The 21380-nt window shown below is 41.9% G+C and overlaps 1 protein-coding gene and 2 non-coding genes across 10 annotated transcripts in view; all 3 read right to left on the bottom strand.

Moving 5' to 3' along the window:
• Positions 1–4041: 4041 nt before the first annotated feature.
• Positions 4042–21380, bottom strand: part of zfr (zinc finger RNA binding protein) — a 34880-nt gene continuing 17541 nt past the window's right edge. For 4 of the 8 annotated variants that reach the window (XM_012960891.3, XM_012960881.3, XM_012960883.3 and 1 more), the window contains exons 9-22: positions 19613–19886; positions 18971–19158; positions 18463–18582; positions 18234–18379; positions 16610–16666; positions 15722–15884; positions 15383–15588; positions 15130–15280; positions 14492–14633; positions 10290–10387; positions 9383–9478; positions 9145–9256; positions 7387–7484; positions 4042–6524 (exon numbers count right to left, since the gene is read on the bottom strand). In XM_012960891.3, coding sequence (XP_012816345.1) covers positions 6345–6524; positions 7387–7484; positions 9145–9256; positions 9383–9478; positions 10290–10387; positions 14492–14633; positions 15130–15280; positions 15383–15588; positions 15722–15884; positions 16610–16666; positions 18234–18379; positions 18463–18582; positions 18971–19158; positions 19613–19886 — 2031 coding nt within the window. In that variant the 3' untranslated portion in view covers positions 4042–6344. Of the gene's footprint in view, positions 6525–7386; positions 7485–9144; positions 9257–9382; positions 9479–10289; positions 10388–14491; positions 14634–15129; positions 15281–15382; positions 15589–15721; positions 15885–16609; positions 16667–18233; positions 18380–18462; positions 18583–18970; positions 19159–19612; positions 19887–21380 lie in introns of those variants that run through there. The other 4 variants (XM_012960903.3, XM_012960897.3, NM_001011177.1 and 1 more) reach the window with 3 other exon arrangements.
• On the bottom strand, positions 17677–17811 carry LOC116408493. Its single transcript, XR_004220996.1, has one exon. It is a non-coding gene; the product is annotated as a small nucleolar RNA SNORA66 (small nucleolar RNA).
• On the bottom strand, positions 18719–18853 carry LOC116408492. The gene has a single exon (XR_004220995.1). It is a non-coding gene; the product is annotated as a small nucleolar RNA SNORA66 (small nucleolar RNA).

A 21380-nucleotide genomic window follows, 5' to 3' on the forward strand; every position in this document is an offset into this window, starting at 1 on the left:
GGAATCATTTTTGGATACTTGAATTATATCTGCACGGAGAGATGTGGGGCAGCAACATTTTTCTTTAATTATGAAGTCATGCAAAATAGTCTATAAAGAGTTTATAAGTAGACTAGTGATGATAAAACATCCTTTTGAGCCCACATCTAGCCTTCAGGCATGCAGTTGGTCAGTGTGGGACTAACTCACTACTAAATATTGATTTACAATAACATTAGGGATTTGTTTGTTACAAACCATAGGGTCACGTTTCCAAGTGTCTGTTGCCTAAGAAGCAGTTGCACCAAATGTATGGAGGGTGATTTAGAGTGTTTTGCCCCGGCTTCCAGATCTACCAATCACTGACTGTGCCAATACACTTGATTTGGTTCTTTGTGCTATTTCCCTTACTTCTGCCACAATTTCTGTGGAAAATCTGTCCTGAACGTAATAATCAATTTGGGTTTGGGTACAACTTATAGCTTCTCTTTAGATCTGAAACAGCGCAAATGCATTCAACCCATTACAGGAATACTGAGTTCAGCCTGCATCCAACGGGGCCCGAGCAAAGGCAAGCGTTTAGGGCTGAATCGTCAGATCGCCTGTGCCATTAAAAACTATGATCTTGATTTTTAAAATAAGATGTCTGCTTCTGCCCTGCTGTTTGATAGCCCTCACAATCCCTCTATTGCCCCTGAACTGTGCGTCGCTAGCATAGAAACCCCACCCGCAGGGTGATGAAGTTCAGCAGCCCAGAGCTACTGCATGTTGCTTAATCATCTACTAATAAGTCACTAGTTGTACAGTATTAGAAGTGTGTGCCTGCCTTCACCCTCTAAAGGCAAATTTGTTTCAGCCCTGGATCCTGTGGTACCAAGAGGGGCAGCTTTGAGCTGGGGGTAAGATACAGTCCCCTGAAGTGTTACTACTGATACCCCAGCAACAAATAATGACTTTATCATGTGGTGCAGCACTACAGCCTATAACAGTCTTGCACAGGACCCGCACCCAATGTGGGCTTATGCTTGAGTGGCCATTCATTAGGCTTTCATGATCCTGGAATCCTCATTTCCATTGTATTCAGAATTAGTTTGGGATATTGGGACACCCAGCTCCCATGCGGCCAGCATTAGTTTGGGGTACTGGTTACACTTTATCCTTGTGTAGCCGGCGTTAATGTGGGATAGCTGGTAATTCAGCCTATAGTGTAGCCAGCGTTAATGTGAGATAGCGGGTAATTCAGCCTGTAGTGTAGCCGGCGTTAATGTGAGATAGCGGGTAATTCAGCCTGTAGTGTAGCCAGCGTTAATGTGGGATAGTGGGTAATTCAGCCTGTAGTGTAGCCGGCGTTAATGTGAGATAGTGGGTAATTCAGCCTATAGTGTAGCCGGCGTTAATGTGAGATAGCTGGTAATTCAGCCTATAGTGTAGCCGGCGTTAATGTGAGATAGTGGGTAATTCAGCCTATAGTGTAGCCGGCGTTAATGTGAGATAGCGGGTAATTCAGCCTGTAGTGTAGCCGGCATTAATGTGGGATAGTGGGTAATTCAGCCTATAGTGTAGCCGGCGTTAATGTGGGATAGCGGGTAATTCAGCCTATAGTGTAGCCGGCGTTAATGTGAGATAGTGGGTAATTCAGCCTATAGTGTAGCCGGCATTAATGTGGGATAGCGGGTAATTCAGCCTATAGTGTAGCCGGCGTTAATGTGGGATAGCGGGTAATTCAGCCTATAGTGTAGCCGGCATTAATGTGGGATAGCGGGTAATTCAGCCTATAGTGTAGCCAGCGTTAATGTGGGATAGCGGGTAATTCAGCCTATAGAGTAGCCGGCATTAATGTGAGATAGCTGGTAATTCAGCCTATAGAGTAGCCAGCGTTAATGTGAGATAGCGGCTAATTCAGCCTATAGAGTAGCCGGCGTTAATGTGAGATAGCGGGTAATTCAGCCTATAGAGTAGCCGGCGTTAATGTGAGATAGCGGGTAATTCAGCCTATAGAGTAGCCGGCATTAATGTGAGATAGCGGGTAATTCAGCCTATATAGTGTAGCCAGCGTTAATGTGGGATAGCGGGTAATTCAGCCTGTAGTGTAGCCGGCGTTAATGTGAGATAGTGGGTAATTCAGCCTATAGTGTAGCCGGCGTTAATGTGAGATAGCTGGTAATTCAGCCTATAGTGTAGCCGGCGTTAATGTGAGATAGTGGGTAATTCAGCCTATAGTGTAGCCGGCGTTAATGTGAGATAGCGGGTAATTCAGCCTGTAGTGTAGCCGGCATTAATGTGGGATAGTGGGTAATTCAGCCTATAGTGTAGCCGGCGTTAATGTGGGATAGCGGGTAATTCAGCCTATAGTGTAGCCGGCGTTAATGTGAGATAGTGGGTAATTCAGCCTATAGTGTAGCCGGCATTAATGTGGGATAGCGGGTAATTCAGCCTATAGTGTAGCCGGCGTTAATGTGGGATAGCGGGTAATTCAGCCTATAGTGTAGCCGGCATTAATGTGGGATAGCGGGTAATTCAGCCTATAGTGTAGCCAGCGTTAATGTGGGATAGCGGGTAATTCAGCCTATAGAGTAGCCGGCATTAATGTGAGATAGCTGGTAATTCAGCCTATAGAGTAGCCAGCGTTAATGTGAGATAGCGGCTAATTCAGCCTATAGAGTAGCCGGCGTTAATGTGAGATAGCGGGTAATTCAGCCTATAGGGTAAGGGTAGCCCGGCATTAATGTGAGATAGCGGGTAATTCAGCCTATATAGTGTAGCCAGCGTTAATGTGGGATAGCGGGTAATTCAGCCTATTGTGTAGCCGGCGTTAATGTGGGATAGCTGGTAATTCAGCCTATAGTGTAGCCAGCGTTAATGTGGGATAGCGGGTAATTCAGCCTGTAGTGTAGCCGGCGTTAATGTGGGATAGCTGGTAATTCAGCCTATAGTGTAGCCGGCGTTAATGTGAGATAGTGGGTAATTCAGCCTATAGTGTAGCCGGCATTAATGTGAGATAGCTGGTAATTCAGCCTATAGAGTAGCCGGCGTTAATGTGGGATAGTGGGTAATTCAGCCTGTAGTGTAGCCGGCGTTAATGTGGGATAGCGGGTAATTCAGCCTATAGTGTAGCCGGCGTTAATGTGGGATAGCGGGTAATTCAGCCTATAGTGTAGCCGGCGTTAATGTGGGATAGCGGGTAATTCAGCCTATAGTGTAGCCGGCGTTAATGTGGGATAGCGGGTAATTCAGCCTATAGTGTAGCCAGCATTAATGTGGGATAGCGGGTAATTCAGCCTATAGTGTAGCCGGCGTTAATGTGGGATAGCGGGTAATTCAGCCTATAGTGTAGCCGGCGTTAATGTGGGATAGCGGGTAATTCAGCCTATAGTGTAGCCAGCATTAATGTGGGATAGCGGGTAATTCAGCCTATAGTGTAGCCGGCGCTAATGTGGGATAGCGGGTAATTCAGCCTATAGTGTAGCCAGCGTTAATGCGAGATAGCGGGTAATTCAGCCTGTAGTGTAGCCGGCGTTAATGTGAGATAGCGGGTAATTCAGCCTATAGTGTAGCCGGCATTAATGTGTGATAGCGGGTAATTCAGCCTATAGTGTAGCCAGCGTTAATGTGGGATAGCGGGTAATTCAGCCTATAGTGTAGCCAGCGTTAATGTGGGATAGCGGGTAATTCAGCCTATAGTGTAGCCGGCGTTAATGTGGGATAGCTGGTAATTCAGCCTATAGTGTAGCCGGCGTTAATGTGAGAAAGCGGGTAATTCAGCCTATACACAGTGGGGCTCATTTATCAACAGTGGGCAGATTTGCCCATGGGCAGTAACTTATAGCAACCAATCAGTGATTACCTTGTTTTTCAGCCAGCTGCAGGTAGAACAATGAATGTAACAATTCAATTGGTTGCCATGGGTTACTGCCCATGGACAAATTTACCCACTTGATAAATGAGCCCCACTGTGCGCTCATGGTTGTATTTGGCGGTGAACAGGGCTGGTGTATGCTTTATTACATATAGCAGCCCTATGGAATAAATGTCTGGATTTAGTGCACACAATAAACAAACATGGATTGTCAACTTTGAGCTTTATTTCACTGCAGTGCGATGACAATAACATCTGTACCAGTGCGTATATAACATCTGTACGATGCAAACGAGGAGATATACTCAGCCCTCTACATCATGAAACTGAGGCCGGCAACTCCTCCATAATCCCCCAACAGAACAGAACACATGGGAGGTCTCAACATGGACACCGTGCCCGGTCTCATTGCCGCCTTTCTACTATAACCGAGTGACTTACTGAAACTGCACTGTATTAACTAATGGAGGAACGGGGATCATTGCAACATGTGTTCTATACGGTGAGAAGTTACAAGCAAAGCATTAATGACAAGGGGTGGGGGTGCAACATGGGAGAACCACAAAAGTGACAGTTGTAGCACATAGCGCCCCTATTGTATGTGGGGGGAGCCGTCAGGTAGCCTAAGGCGGGTCTCTATAGGCCACAATGGCAATAAATAGGCCAAACTGAATCAACCAATGTTAAAGCTCGCAGAAAAAAAAAAATATTCCACGCCCCAGCAACGGCCAAATACATTTTAATAGAGGACTGAAATGATTAGTGCAGTTACAATCTATGAACACTAGGGATGCTGTTGTCTAAATTATTTTCAGGCTTTGCCTTTGTACATTCTAACAATATGACGGCCCCCCCACTAACGCAGAATTATAAAAGGGTCCGTGTTTGATAAACGCTATCCTATATATTTTGGGTAAATTGGCTTTAACTGAACACACAGAGCAATAATGTGCAGATTGTGACAATGATATTAATTATACAAAGGATGGTGTATATATAAAGTGTCTAGCTGTCGAGGCCTCCCAAGCAGCAATGGGGCTATGTAATAAAAAGCACCAAGTCAGCCCAGGAGCAGGCACCCATAGCAACCAATCAGCAGGCAGAACTTACTGCTCTCCTGTTTAAAAGCCAACATCTTATTGGTTGTTATAAGTTGCTACTACTGAGCAAATGTAATGCCTTATATTACATATTATATGTATATAGTTTAACCCAATGAGAGCCACGTGTTGCCAGTACAGACTTGGCAGCATCAATCAAAGGACGTAGCAATGGCAACATAGTCAGCGCCTTTGGCTTTAGGTTTGCTGGAAATAAAAGGGTAAAAAAAGCTCTGCAAGTATTTCCTTACTTAGAGTAAAAAATAAACAAAACATTTTCCTATTCTAAATTGGGCCTTTATAATGAAGCTGGGAAATGATCAAGTCGTTAGGGGTCATTTATCAACACCGGGCAAATCTGCCTGTGGGCAGTAACCCATGGCAACCGAATTGTTCTACCAGCAGCTGGCTGAAAAAATGAGCCCCAATGTTTGTAAATGCCAGTCTTCAGCCAAATCCACCAGGACACGCCAGTCTGCTGCAATGCACTGACAGAAAGCGATAGCCATGTACGACATGAAGGTATTAATTCACTAAACAATCATATGTATTTACATTAGCCCTGTTTACAACAATCAAACTGATCGTCAGTCATAGAACCTAAGTACAAGCGTTTAACAAACAAAATGAACAACAGGCCATGCAGTACTGTCAGCTTCTATGTACCAAAGCGAATAACGGAAAGATATATTGCCCGCCCCTCGCTAACCTAACGGGGTAACACAAAGCTGAAATGATACCTAGTTAATCATTTGAGACAAATGCCACGAGTTTGGGTTGAGACATTTACTTCCGAGTGCTTTGTTGCCAAAATAAAAAAAAAAGCAATTGTTATTATAATCCTCGCACAACAAGTACATCAACGGCATCAATTTACAGAAACCAAACAAAAAAAAAAACATTTTTTAAAACAAATAGTGAGGCTCGTGCCATATTTATTACAAAGTAAATTACAACTAATGAAGAAAGCTTTCCCTTTCCCACGGGTCTTTAAAAACACTAGGCTTGTGACTGCAGCACGATGGCGAATGATAGGCTGACGGCTAGCAGAGAGAAATACACGTCGGACAGGCGAGTGCTTTCCTACGGATACATATAGATATATTTATATAACTTAAAAATCTTATGCAATCAAAACAGGTGGCGCTAGAGAGCGGTGAATGAGTAAATGGACAATGTTATCACTGGGAGAGGGTTAAGCATCTTCTAACAGAAACTAAAGCAGCTTTACAATGGCGGAAGCTATACTACAGGAGCAACTGACTGAGATCTGACGCAGGGTAAGCACAATGAGCCCCTCTCCTGGATTGGCTCGCGCTACCCTGCTGACCAGACCTGATGGGACACCCAGTATGTGGAAATGTAGAATTCTGGAAAGTACTTCGCAGAGACTGAAGAAGTCCTGCTCTTTAGAAGTTATCGTAATCCTTCTTGTCTTTCTTTCCTTCGGCTTCGAAGCTGTCCACCCCGTCGCTGTCTCGCCTTCGCTTGCGGTTGTTATGAACGTTGAAGCGCTGGTTCATCTGGGACAGGGGGTCCATGCCGAGGACTTTGTATATCTGACGGAACGCCAGCAGCCTCAGGGCAAACTGTTGGGAAGAGGGAAAACAATATCACATGACTCTGAACTTATTTGCTCAACAAATTAGAAAAAGTCTCTATCAAAAGAAACACAGGATTTCTTGTCTCATTTTATGTAAACATGTTCTTGGGTATCAGACTTCCTCTCAAAAACATCCTTCATTCCTGGGGCCAGAGTTTGCACAGCTCTCTCCTGCTCCCCCCTCCCATCAGAATTCACTCCCTCTCCCATCAGAATTCACTCCCTCTCCCATCAGAATTCACTCCCTCTCCCATCAGAATGTGTGATCTGAGCTACCAACGGCTAGAGTTGCAGCAGGAAGCTACAGAGATCAAGCTAAAATGGCAGCTGCTATATTAAATAAATGGAGGGAGCTTTTAAAGCTCTTTACCTTTACATAAGGTAAAGCTTTCTGCAGAATAAATATAGTGTTCTCTGTGGCACTAATGTGGCCAATCTATAAAATTTGTGGCCAACTGTAAATTTGTTAATAGGACATTCTACTGCATATTAAAAAATCTTAAAAGGAGAAAGACCCTTTTTGTCAATAAATATTGAATATAACCTCACACTAAAAAAAAAAAAAAAAAAAAAAGTGGGTATTGGGGAAGGTCAGTCTATGGATTTAAATGGCTGAACAGAGATTCTAACTGTAAGAGTTTCTTTGGATACAAATGGACTTAGTTTAACTCCCCAGGCCCCAGGGAAAGTTGATTTTATATTACACAGGGCGATACCCCGACACTTCCAGGTTAGTAGCTCTTAGTACATTCAGTTTCTTACAATAACCCAAATATAATGGGATTTCTTACATCACAATAATAAAACCGAACCCCCTTTTTAACCTATCTACAAAATGAAGTTATTACCTGTGCACTTGATGTGATATCTTCCCGTTGTTGGTCATTCATGGTGGCGAGGGTGTCGTATGGATCTTTCTCACACGGATCCAGCAAGCCGGGACCCCCTGCACAAACAGTTGACAATCGGTCCCAATGCAATGATTCATTTGTAATGCACGGTTTTGTCATGGGCGGCGGTTAAATGCGCCGACTACAGCTCAATGCCATTTCAGTGGCAATCTAGCCCAAATGGGCAGCCCCCAGAGGCTACAGCCTTATATGATTACTTAGTGCCTAATAAACAACATTGAGTAGCAAATGGATATCTGATAGGGATGCACCCAACCCAAACACGGAAGTTGAAAAATGTTCTCCTTGAACCCTCCATGAGCTTTTTTGCATACGCAAAGTAGGATTGGATTCGGGCAAATCCCAAAATAATGGATTCAGTGCACCCCCAATATCCAAGTGTATCAACAAGTTTCTTTTAGATTCACCCAGAAAAACACTGGCAGGACCAGTCCTACGTATTCTTTTAAAGGGGTGGTTCACCGTTCAGAAACCTTTTAGCATGTTACAGAAAGCCTATTACAGCAACTTTTTGCCCTTTTGTTTTTTTTAAATGTATTTATTTTTTATAGTTTTTGAATGATTTGCCTTCTCTTTCCAGCATTCAAACGGGGGTCCTAATAATAATAACCCTAGCAAGGCTGGAATATGAATAAAAAATAGCAAAACAATCCATTGTTATTACTATTTTTTTTTTTTTTATTACTTATCTTTCTATTCAGACTCTCTCCTATTCATATTCCAGCCTCTCATTCAAATCAGGGCCTGGTTGCTAGGGTTGTTCAGACCCTAGCACCCAGATAGCTGCTGAATAAAAGCTCTCACTCTATATCATGCCAAAAGATAATGTGAAGGTAACGACCCCTTTAGGCTCAGACTAAGGACCTCTTAGGATCAGCTATGGAATGAAACTTTGTTTGCTGTTCTAGATATTGTTAATTCTATATGTTTTCATATCTGCCAGCTCCTTGTAAAGGTGGCCATACACGTGGCGATCCGACGATGTTTCGTACGACCATCGGTCGCACGAAACATCGTAAGATCCGCCACACACCATTCAGGGCTGAATCGGCAGGTAAGGAGGTAGAAACAATAGGATTTCTACCTCCTTCTGCCGATTCAGCTCTGAAGGGAGAATTTTGGTCAGGCGCCTTCTATGGCGCCCGATCAAAATTTTCAAACTTGTCCGATCGGCGAGTCGTCCGATATCGGCAGCTTCCTGCGATATCGGTCGACTCGCCGACATGCCATACACGCACCGATTATCGTACGAAACGAGGTTTCGTACGATAATATCGGTGCGTGTATGGCCACCTTAAGACATTTATAAAGAAGCCATTTTTGACACTGTGGTTAAATAGGGCTTGATTTCATTACCCGAGTAAATGACTGTTTAAAAGAAATAAACCAGCTGCAGAACATGAACCTACAACTAACACAGATTCTCTCTAAAATAGTTCCCATGACAGTAGACAACATGGTTAAAGCTGAAGTGAATCGGTATGCTCATAGGGCAATAGAGATTCTAATATCTAAACATGCCTTTTACAGTGAATTGCATGGGAAGTAGAGAGACTTTCTGCAATTTCACAATAAAAGACTGGGCATAATATATATGTGAATGTGATACACGCTCACTAGCAGTTTATACCTATTTTAAAGTTACCAGCAGGCAAGCGCTTCAGCATGACCAGACAACTCATTCCATAGGCTTACCTTTCAAAATAATGCCTGAAGAAATACACTCGAAAACTCTCCTCAGAGCATCCCCTGGGCTTTGAGGTCCAGAAGAGCTGCTTATAGCCTTTTCAACTAATAATTCCAACGCCTGCATACAAAGAAAGGACAAAAGTGGTTAACGCTGTTATAGGCTGACAATTCACAGACAGCTGAAAATGCAATTGGACTCTTCTCCCCTCGCTAATGCACCATCCTATATATTCAAGCTACATACCCAGCTTGGGAAGTCAGACCATGTGGGCACGCGCTGGCACAGATCACGAAGAATGCGGATGATAATGACACAGGATTGCAGACCATTGGCTCTAGCCTTGTGTAGAACAAGAAAATAAATTTAATTAAATCAGTCAAGAATGTTAAAAAGAAACAGAATCAACTCTAAAATACCATTGTTTATTGGGAACGCCATTAATGTGCTGCCATTTCTGGTATTTTAGAAATAGACTGAGAAAATGAAATATCATTGCTGAGGATTAAACTATGCCTCGTGACCGCCTGCAATGCCTTGTAGAAAAAGAATACAATTTAATTACAGAGACATTAGAAAAGAAAAAAAATAAAATAAAATCTACAGAACAGAAGAAAGGGGGGAAAAGAAAGCATGGGTAGGGACTGAAAGGCTGCTGGAATATGTCTGGTTTGTTACACTGTGCCTTTGCCTGCAGCAAAGCCACATTGCCAGACAGATACCGTGCACCTTTCATTTCCTACAAAGATAAAAAGAAATATAAAAAGATAAAGCTTGAAACATAGCCATTAACATGTACACCTATCATTCAGCAAAATGCAGCCTTATGGAATATTACAAATCCACAACACAGTCTATGATGGGGACAGTTAAAAAATAAAGAAAGAAATGAGTTGGCCTTGATTATCAACATCTATTTCATGACCAGAAAAATATTGGAACGGAAAAATAAAAATAAACAAAAATTAAAAACAAAATTGAAATTTTCATTAACAAGTAAAAATGTAAAAACATGACGTTTTTAGACTACAATTTTCTGGTCATCTTAGAATTTAAAAGGAACAACGGCACGTACGAGCGTGTTTTTCTATACAGACAATTAGTGCTAATCTCTCATAAGGCTACAAAGAGAAAGTAAAATGATATTGCGAACCTGGAACCACTTAGCGTGGCGCAGAGCAGCCAGAGCGTCAAGGCATTTTTGCCTGTCCAAGACGTCCGGTGGGTCTTTCACCATACCCGGGGTTACATCTAAAATGAATTGAATTGGCAAAGTGCAGTGAGGGACGGGTGTTTGACCAGGTGAGCAAGACACTTTCTTTACGTAGCAACAGTGTCACACAAGCCATAGATACCGCTCTGGCATTTCTATCTGAGCATTCATAATGGCTCCCTTGCTAAAATAAAAAGGCTGAAGTTATAGAACTCTGACGCTTTTACCATTTACAGCTGAAACAAAAAGGCTCGGTTGCTTATAAAGAGTAAAACAGATAAACCCTCCCTTAGGCAATAGATCGTCTCTGTGTAATGATAATGTCTACTGGACACAACTAAATGTCACAGAAAGGACGGTTGGTCACAATGCACCAGTACAAAGAGCAAAAGACAGAAAGGATGCAGAAATCCACTACAGTGAAGATAATAGGACTGGAACTATAGGTCGAATACAAATAAACTCAACCTAAAAGGAAAAAAAAATCCTTTTTAGTATAAACATTCACAAATGCATGTGTAAAGGCAAAAGACTGTTTGCATCTTATGATGAAAAAGCTAAATGTGCCAGCCTTCCCTTAATACTCCGCTCAAGAATCAGGGTAGAAACACATTGGGCTTCTGTACCAGCCCAAGGCCAACACAGCCCTTTAGCAGGGAAGATCTGTGCCCCCAAAGATGCCCCAGTAGCCCCGCATCTTGTTTTCTGCTAAATACCAGCAGCCCAGAGCACGTACTGTGAGTTACCTGGGTTACAGATTCATACTAAACATTATCATGTCACATCACTAATCACAGTGCAGCATCAGTTCCCAGCTGTACCTTCCCTTTCTGCTTATGTTTTGATCACTGTTGATCCCTAAACTTGGCTTCTCGACCAGAGCAGACTGGGCACGTGCAGTGCCACAGACACGCAAGCCTATGGAGATCAGAATATGGGGAGCTGCTGCGTGCAACTTTAAAAGCCTTGATCGTTAGTGTTATAAAGGCTGCTGAGCCTCTGGGCTGGTAAAGTGAGTTCCTATAGAAAAGACAGACTTTCTATTCAAATTATTTTGGTTTGAGTTTTGCTTTAAGAATCTTTTTTTTACATATACATTTGTGAATGTTTCAGAAACGCACTTTTGTACTGAAGTAGCTTTCCTGTGTAGGATTATGGGCCCTTTAACAATGTGTGTAAGCCAAGAAGTAATACATGAACCCGTAGTGCCACGTCCTGTGATAACAGATGTTTTAGGACATAAGTTAAAAGGCCCCTTCGTTCTATCAGCAGGTCAAACTTGCCCCCCCCCCCCCCCATTTCATAGATTCTACAAACCCCTTGATCTACTAGTGTGGATTTTTGCATCCCATTTTCCTTTTTGTTCGGATCAACCCCTTAAAAATGCAGCTCAGGAATGCATCAGGAATAAGCAATAGAACAATTGTGTAGTAAAACCAGCCTCAAAAGCCCTTTAAGGGGTTAATCAGTGGAAAGAATGCCGTGTTCGTACTGTCTGATGGCCGGAGAAAGTCAAGGTTTCGGAAACAACAAAAAACGGCACATCTTTAGGGCCATAAAACAGTGTGAACAATGTGAGAGGAGAAGGGGGAAGGAAAGGAAAAGCAGATGCCTGGACTCTGTAACCAAACCCCCTCCCTACAGAACATGACTGGTGTGACACTGAGCCAGAAAAACCTTGGTCAAAAATCCTTCCGATGTCTCGGCAGCAATTCCTGGAAGGAACCAATTCTCTCTGCTAAAAAGATTTTAGAAGTTGATAGAGGCTAGGAATGATAACAATAGAAACACATATACTTGCTGGGGTAGCAAGGGTTAATCATCGTCATGTATCAATTCAGAGTTAAATAGATGTAGTACTCATCTGTTTTATCCTACAGAATAACATTGAATGGAGCTTTACGGCTAAAGGTGCTTTATGTGGTGCCCTAAGCTAGGAGCACAGCACCTTATGGGGCCACGTGCAGCAGTGCTATGTATCTTGGAACAAAGTCATCCTTGGGTTGGGTGACCAGAACATTCAAAGAAACTTAGCACCACTTATTATGACGAGAAGTCACAGTATGTGGGTATGATGGATACAGTAAAGATTTCATAGTTGTAGCATTTTAGTTAATGGCTTGGGTAGGGGATCCCCCTACCACACTACAAGTCCCCCCACTGTACGAGTGAGTCCAGCTCCTCCGTGTAACCAGATCCACAATGGGCCAGACAAACGACTGCTTTGTTTCCTTTTTGTGGGTAGCAAGCATGCAGGCAAAATACTCATTGGAAAGTTAGACATTTTCTAAACTTAGGGCTAATGGGAGAACTAGGACAACCAGAAAATAAGTACAGCTACGGCTCTGCTCTATAATCAACACCCTCATGCTAACACATATTAATGTATTGCTCGTGTCTTATTAATGGGCTGTAAGTTGCCTGGCAAGCACTTTCCTAGGCACAAACACATAACTATAGGGATGTGAGTGGAAGGAAACAAATGTCATTGCATCTGACCCAAGGAGCGAAAGAACCAAGTGGATATGCAGAGACGCGGATCATGCTGGCTGCGGGCGGGTAAGCTAGTGGGGATCCTGGGGGTTACTGAGCAGAGCCTTAGTAACAATACTGGTAACACAACATTTCATTGTAAAGATGCAAAGTGTTCCTCTGTGTATTTCTGCAATACATTTGCTTAGTAGCCAATAGGTTTGGAATCCCTGCAAGTACAATGGGGGACACTGGCGTTTGCAGACTGACTGGGAAGGCTTCATACTGTCCATCTTTCATTCTGACTACTGGTTAAACTCCATGCCTTAAAAATGAAGAACAGAATTGTAAAAAACCACAAAAATAAAGATGAAAACTAATGGCAAATAGCTTTAAAACACTGTGGTCTCGCACGTATGAAAAGATATTTTAAAAGGCTTCATCACAAAGGCCACTTATACAGTAATGTTAAAGGGGAACTGCACTGACATAATAGGCTAAACGCACACAGGTCATTTTATCTGCCATCAAGCCGAAAACAGCAGCACACAAAATGCCCTGCCTGCCTGCACACCTCCCACTATGCTTTCAAAGGGGTATTTCACCTTTAACTTTTGATATGATGTAGACATCTATATCGAAAATTTGCAATTGGTCTTCATTTTTTATTTCATATGGGATTTCCGTTATTTAGCTTTTTGTTCAGCAGCTCTACGTTGGTATTTTAGCAGCTATATGGTTGCTAGGGTCTTAATCACCCTAGCAACCAGACAGTGCTTAAAATGAAAGATGGGAATATGAATAGGAGAAGGACTACATAGAAAGATAAGTAATGAAAAGAAACAGTAATATAATTGTGGCCTCACAGAGCAATAGTCTTTCAAGGTCGGGGTCAGTGACCTCCATTTAAAAGCTGGAAAGAGGCAGAAGAGAAAGGCAAATAATTCAAAAATTATAAACTAATTGCAAAGTTGCTAGGACTAGGGCATTCCATAATATACTAAATAAATAACTTTAAGGTGAACCACCCCTTTACATAGGTGGTGGCCTGGCTGATGCAGATGGAGCAGCTGATGGAGCAGATTCCTCAGTTGCCAGTCGGGGGGCCAGATTAAAGAAAAAAAAAATCACTCTGGAATAAAAGAAGCCTGAAGGATGCTACACAGTAAAGCTAAAGCCCGGGGTCAATTTGCATTGAAAGGTAACTGGCAATAAGGATTGCATGGAAAGAACACAATATAATATGCAATGAGGCACTAGGGGGTCTATTCCCCACATTATAGCACATGTTCTTGTACGGCAGCCAGGTTTGTGGAGGGACCTAAACCTTTAACAGGAAAGGAAGCAAGTCCACCCCAAGGCCTAATGGTGGTATTATTGGGAGTCATGTCTCCTAGACTATAAACATTACCTCATGGTGCCTGTGTCCCCCAAAGCTATGTCAGAGAAATGAGTAAAGATCTAACCTACTGAAAGACAACACTCAAACAAACCACATCAAACAAGATTACATCTTAAGAAAATACTGATCTAATATAGACTCCAGCTTTAACTTTGCATCTCACATGAACGCATGTACCAGCATGTATTGATTTAGGATATATCATCCCAAAAATACAATGACACAATAGAAAAAACAAACAAGGGGAACATTGCTATTTTTTTCCAACCTCCATCCCTCAGGTTTTCTTCTCTTATGACTGGAGATGTCAGGGTTATGGTAACTTGCATTTTGGGTTCCACGCAAGAATTCAGAATAATGGCTGCTTCTGCAAGAGAGCAAGAAACTTCGTACTTCTCTGGGCATATGACCTGGAAAATACACAAAAAGAAATGAATTATATGTAAACAATAAACTGATTAGGTTGATCTCAAGACGCCACACAAAAAAATGCATTTGTGAATCTAGAATGATAAAGGAATAAATAATAAAATAAATAATAATAAAAAAGCACAAAAAAATAAAAGCAGGTAGTGTGCCCCAAAAAACAGGGGCGATTCACCTTTAGGTTAACTTTTAGTAAGTTATAGCATGTCTCATTCTTAACCTTGCAATTGGTCAAAGTTTTTTTTTTTTAATTATTTGCCTTCCTTTTCAGATGGGGTCACTGACCCAACACACAAATCTATTTGTCTCTGAAGCTACAATTTATTGTTAGTTATCTTTCCATTTAGTCATTCACCTATTTTATATCCCATTTAAACAATATATCTGAAACACCTTGGTTAATGCTTAACAGATTACTCAGAACTTGCTCATCTTATATTACAGTAACGCATGCCAATAGAATTGAAGGTAAACACTAACTGCAAGCTGTTTGGGCAAGCTTTCGGTTATACGGCTCAGCAGGGCTCTGGTTGGTTTCTCAGCACAGAGAAGAACAAGGCTGACATTTCTATCGCCACGCAGAAGTAGCCCTTTAGCAAGCACTCCGACACGCAGGACTCCTTTCAGGGCTCTGCAGAGAAACAATTGCACATGTTATGGGGCATGTAACACGCAAATTAAACAGCAGTGCCAAATTCCATATATATTATTGCAGAAAATCCTGATGCAATACCTCTCCTTAGAAGGCTCCTTCTTATCATCACTTTCCTTTGTCTTACTTTTGTCTTGGTCTGCCATGGAGTCTGACACAAGTTTAAGTGCTCGCTCTGTGAGTGACACTATTTTTTGTACTGCTTGAAGTTCCTCCTCTGTGGGGTAGATGGCAGCGTGCTTTGTCATAACATAGCGGTCATCAGAGGAGTCTGGTCTGCGTAAAGGCTTCAAACGAAGAAGAAAAAAGTTATTTTGCATACACCATGAAGTCTATGGTATGGTAAATATTGGCCATTGCCACTGAATTTGGAGTGCCTAATATTCAATAGGAGCACAGACATTTTACTATGAAACTTACTGATGGCCCTTGAGGTTGAGGTGGCATCCCTGGCCTAACTCCCAACAAGCCTGGGGGTCCCGGAGGACCATGTGGATAACCTCCTTCAGGCACTCTGCGTCTATCATCCCAGTGATGTTGCTCCTCTTCCATCCTTCGCCAATACATATCCTCTTCATAGCGCCTAGAAAATCATTTAGTCAACCCAACATTAGAGGCAACGTAAAGAAACCGCTGAGCAAGCCTACAAGCCAGCAATTCAGAGGTGAGCAACATGTTACGGTTATGACTTGACCTAAACAAGCCAATGGTAGCTACTCCATATTTGGTCCTTGCAAGGCAGATAAATACACTCACCAAAAGGATTATTAGGAACACCTTTTCAATTTCTCATTAATGCAATTATCTAATCAACCAATCACATGGCAGTTGCTTCAATGCATTTAGGGGTGTGGTCCTGATCAAGACAATCTCCTGAACTCCAAACTGAATGTCAGAATGGGAAAGAAAGGTGATTTAAGCAATTTTAAGCGTGGCATGGTTGTTGGTGCCAGACGGGCCGGCCTGAGTATTTCACAATCTGCTCTGTTACTGGGATTTTCACGCACAACCATTTCTAGGGTTTACAAAGAATGGTGTGAAAAGGGAAAAACATCCAGTATGTGGCAGTCCTGTGGGCGAAAATGCCTTGTTGATGCTAGAGGTCAGAGGAGAATGGGCCGACTGATTCAAGCTGATAGAAGAGCAACTTTGACTGAAATAACCAACCGAGGTATGCAACAAAGCATTTGTGAAGCCACAACACGCACAACCTTGAGGCGGATGAGCTACAACAGCAGAAGACCCCACCGGGTACCACTCATCTCCACTACAAATAGGAAAAAGAGGCTACAATTTGCACGAGCTCACCAAAATTGGACAGTTGAAGACTGGAAAAATGTTGCCTGGTCTGATGAGTCTCGATTTCTGTTGAGACATTCAAATGGTAGAGTCAGAATTTGGCGTAAACAGAATGAGAATATGGATCCATCATGCCTTGTTACCACTGTGCAGGCTGGTGGTGGTGGTGTAATGGTGTGGGGATGTTTTCTTGGCACACTTTAGGCCCCTTAGTGCCAACTGGGCATCGTTTAAATGCCACGGCCTACCAGAGCATTGTTTCTGACCATGTCCATACCTTTATGACCCCCATGTACCCATCCTCTGATGGCTAATTCCAGCAGGATAATGCACCATGTCACAAAGCTCCAATCATTTCAAATTGGTTTCTTGAACATGACAATGGGTTCACTGTACTAAAATGGCCCCCAGTCACCAGATCTCAACCCAATAGAGCATCATGTGGTGGAACGGGAGCTTCGTGCCCTGGATGTGCATCCCACAAATCTCCATCAACTGCAAGATGCTATCCTATCAATATGGGCCAACATTTCTAAAGAATGCTTTCAGCACCTTGTTGAATCAATGCCATGTAGAATTAAGGCAGTTCTGAAGGCAAAAGGGGGTCAAACACCGTATTAGTATGGTGTTCCTAATAATCCTTTTGGTGTGTGTAGATTACCAGTACATAACCCCTTTTCTGTTTACCCTTTGTTATGACTCTTGTAACAAGATGGATTCCACTGAATGAAATTTGTATCTATAAGTAGATGAGATGACTACCAGTAGATAAAAATAGGCAAGCATCATCCACAAAATTAGATCTCAATTTGGTTTACTTACCATTTTATCTATATGGCTAAAGAATACCAGACAACATACATGTCTAATGTAAATTTCAGTTTCCCTTTACTCATCTCTTAGGGGTATATTTATCATGCTGTGTAAAAAGTGGAGCGAAGCATTACCGGCGATGTTGCCCCGGGCAACCAATCAGCAGTTATAAAACCAAAGCAAAGCATTGGATTGGCTGCTATGAGCAACATCACCGGTAATGTTTCACTCCACTTATTACGCAGCATGATAAATATACCCCTTGGTGTTGCAGTTTGGGTCATAAAGCCTTAAGAATTCAGTCTTAAAGGCTAAGGTTTTCCCACTGCTGATTCATTTAGCAAACGTGTTCCCCTTGCTGCTGCAACACTATGCAGAGCCAGTGATCTAGTTTGCAAACTACTAACAAAGAAGCTTGAGGCTGCTTGCTGTATGTTTATTTATGAAATGTACATTACAAAAAATAATAGGATAATACAGTAGCAAAGACTAAGCGATGCTAACATTGTACTGCATCTAGCAAGCGTGTTCCCATTGCAATATCATGCAGATCTAGTGATCTGGTTCAGATTAAAACAAAAACATACATTTTCTTGCTCACTATTAATGGCACGCAGGCCATTATTACAGTCCCCCACACAGGACACACTGCAGCCCTCTTGCTGCCTAGAATTTGATAGTTAAACTTGCATCAGTCATAGCAGGTTGTTAGAGCTCTGGGCAGAACATGCATTTGCAATGAAGCCTATGTTGTTTAGACTGTAACAAAGACTTGAAATTGCTCAGAAATCATTTCACAATAAATGTAATTAGCAGTTACCTCATTTCCATTCGCCATCGCTCCTCCTCTTCACGCCTTCGCCAATATTCTTCTTTTTGCATCTGTTTGCGCATCTTCTCCTCTTGGATCTTTCTTGCTCGGATGCTGGGCTTTACTTCCACTTGTAAGTCTGGATTGACCTTTTTCTGTTTGGATGGAAATGTATTACTTCATGGCCTAAAAGCAGTGAGCTGGAAGTACTGCTGTAAATAATGCATCAGGTACTAACCTTGTACTGAAGCCTGTGCCTCCTTCCCTTTAAATGCATTTCCTTCGCATTGGGATCATTAAAGCTACACTCACAAAGCTTGCAGTGAAAGCGGATAACTTTTCCTTCATCATTCCGAACCTATAAATAATGTATATACATAAGAAATATCAAGGTGGTACATGTATACAGGTGGTGATATCAGGAGTGCCATAGGGACACTAATTGTACATTCTCTCCATAATGTCTAATGTAAAGTTTCCCTTTAGTCATTTCTTAGTGTTGCAGTTTGGGTCATAAAGCCGTTAGAATTCAGTCTTAACGGCTAAGGTTTTCCCACTGCTGATTCATTTAGCAAACGTGTTCCCCTTGCTGCTGCAACACTATGCAGAGCCAGTGATCTAGTTTGCAAAGCTTTGAAACAGGAAACTACTAAGAAGAATTGAGACTGCTTGCTGTATGTTCATTTAAGAAATGTACATTTTAAAAAATATTAAACACGTAAGCCAGATTGGGGAGGAAAATGTACCTCTTCGACATAATCATGCCCGACAGGCTGCACATCACTCTGTAAGGCTGCTAGAGTCTGAGCGGCTTCCGACATCGGATCTATCTTTGCTTCTTGTGTTTGTGCTGCAGTACTTGGGGTTGTCTTTGCACTGTCTGACATTTTGCTGTCATCAACCTTATTCCCTGTTGATTGCAGTTTGTTTCCACCTTACCAAAAATTAAAAATTACTTAATGTGTCTAGTTTGAAAATGATCAACAAAAGGTACTTTGATTTTCCACAAATTAAACTAAAGAAAATTAAATATTGGTTTGATAGATAATGTGCTTTTCTAGTAAAACCAACACTAGCAACAAAAAAAACATTTATATAATTGTGTCTGGGTTTTTAATCATCAACAACCAATTAAAAAAATCAAACAAAACAAACAAAAAACTAACACACAGATTACAAGTGCTTGGAGCACTTTCCAAAGATTCTACCATTTGGTAGGGGGGCTGTAGGTGTTTATGTGTAGTTGCTGTTGCAGCTGGCAGTAAGCTATCAATTATTGATTGCTAAGGGGTAAAGGGAGTGAACAGTGAGAACCCAGCATATATTAAAGAGAAGACTGAAACAGAGTTAGTGTTTAATAATAGAAACCTCTAGAAATATCTACTTACCAATAAAAGTTATTTTTGGGGTAGTTACTTTCTTGACAATGCTTGTAGAGGACATACTGGATGCTTTGCTGCTGCTTGAAGTGCTCAGAGAGGAGCTAGAAGTGAGCAGCTTTACAGAAGGGCTGGCTCCCACAGAAGAGCTCCCATTAGCACCTGATGTGCTACTTGAGGTGGTGGAAGGCTTAGAGACGGCTGCAGAAGTCACAGACTGGCTTACAACATTCGGTTCCGTTGATGGAATGGGTTTACCAAGTTTGGTGTGCAACTTTACCACCTGGAAAAGTAGTAACACAAAAAGCAAATCTATTTTAAAAAAACGGAAATCTGTCAAACATATTAAAGAAAATTATCAGTAAACAAAATAATTAAAATGATGCATTTACATAGCAATAGCACTGGATTGTTTCGATACGTAGAAAATAAACTTTCACATGTTAACACAAAATGCCAAAACTGATATTTTCAGTTTACTAGCATTAACACTGAATAGAAGTAATGGGGCAGAATAATTGAGGCCCTTTTATTGTACAGTTCTGCAAAATCTGTTGCTTTATTAATACTTTAATATTAAGAAAGGTACCCATTCCATGTACTCACAGATGGGAGAAACAGGTAGCACAATAATAAGGAAATACGACTATCAAACTGCCTATTTCCAAAGATTGAGAGGAATCTAATTCACTTTAAATTTGAAGGTCAATCTGAGATACAGACCAGATATTAATTTTGTTCTTAAAAAACATATAGAATTATAAAAATATTTTGATCCATGACCATTAAATCAACCCATGCATAAGAAGTAAAAACCAACTGTGTATATATATATATGTATATCAATAAAACATTAAATAAACCCAATAGGGCTGTTCTGCCCCCAATAAGGGGTAATTATATCTTAGTTGGGATCAAGTACAGGTACTGTTTTATTATTACAGAGAAAAGGGAATCATTTAACCATTAAATAAACCCAATAGGACTGTTCTGCCCCCAATAAGGGGTAATTATATCTTAGTTGGGATCAAGTACAGGTACTGTTTTATTATTACAGAGAAAAGGGAATCATTTAACCATTAAATAAACCCAATAGGGCTGTTCTGCCCCCAATAAGGGGTAATTATATCTTAGTTGGGATCAAGTACAGGTACTGTTTTATTATTACAGAGAAAAGGGAATCATTTAACCATTAAATAAACCCAATAGGGCTGTTCTGCCCCCAATAAGGGGTAATTATATCTTAGTTGGGATCAAGTACAAGGTACTGTTTTAATATTATAGAGCAGTGCTGTCCAACTTCTGTTGTACCGAGGGCCGGAATTTTTCTGACCTACGTGGTGGAGGGCCGATAATGGAAGCCAGTTTTGACCACTCCCCTTTTGGAAACCGCACCCACTTGAAACCACACCTATGTTATCACATGACCATACCCATATTAATGGTTGTAGTACAGCAAAAACCTGCCATACTCTGCCTGCCCTACCCTGCCTGTGTGTGCCATACTCTGCCTTCCCTACCCTGCCTGTGTGTGCCATACTCTGCCTTCCCTACCCTGCCTGTGTGTGCCATACTCTGCCTTTCCTACCCTGCCTGTGTGTGCCATACTCTGCCTTCCCTACCCTGCCTGTGTGCCATACTCTGCCTTCCCTACCCTGCCTGTGTGCCATACTTGGCTGGTTTGTGCCATACTTGGCCTGTGTGTGCTATACTCTGCCTGCCCTACCCTGCCTGTGTGTGCCATACTCTGCCTTCCCTACCCTGCCTGCGTGTGCCA

The sequence above is a fragment of the Xenopus tropicalis genome, chromosome 1 (assembly GCF_000004195.4).
Source record: "Xenopus tropicalis strain Nigerian chromosome 1, UCB_Xtro_10.0, whole genome shotgun sequence".
Classification (NCBI taxonomy): domain Eukaryota; kingdom Metazoa; phylum Chordata; class Amphibia; order Anura; family Pipidae; genus Xenopus; species Xenopus tropicalis.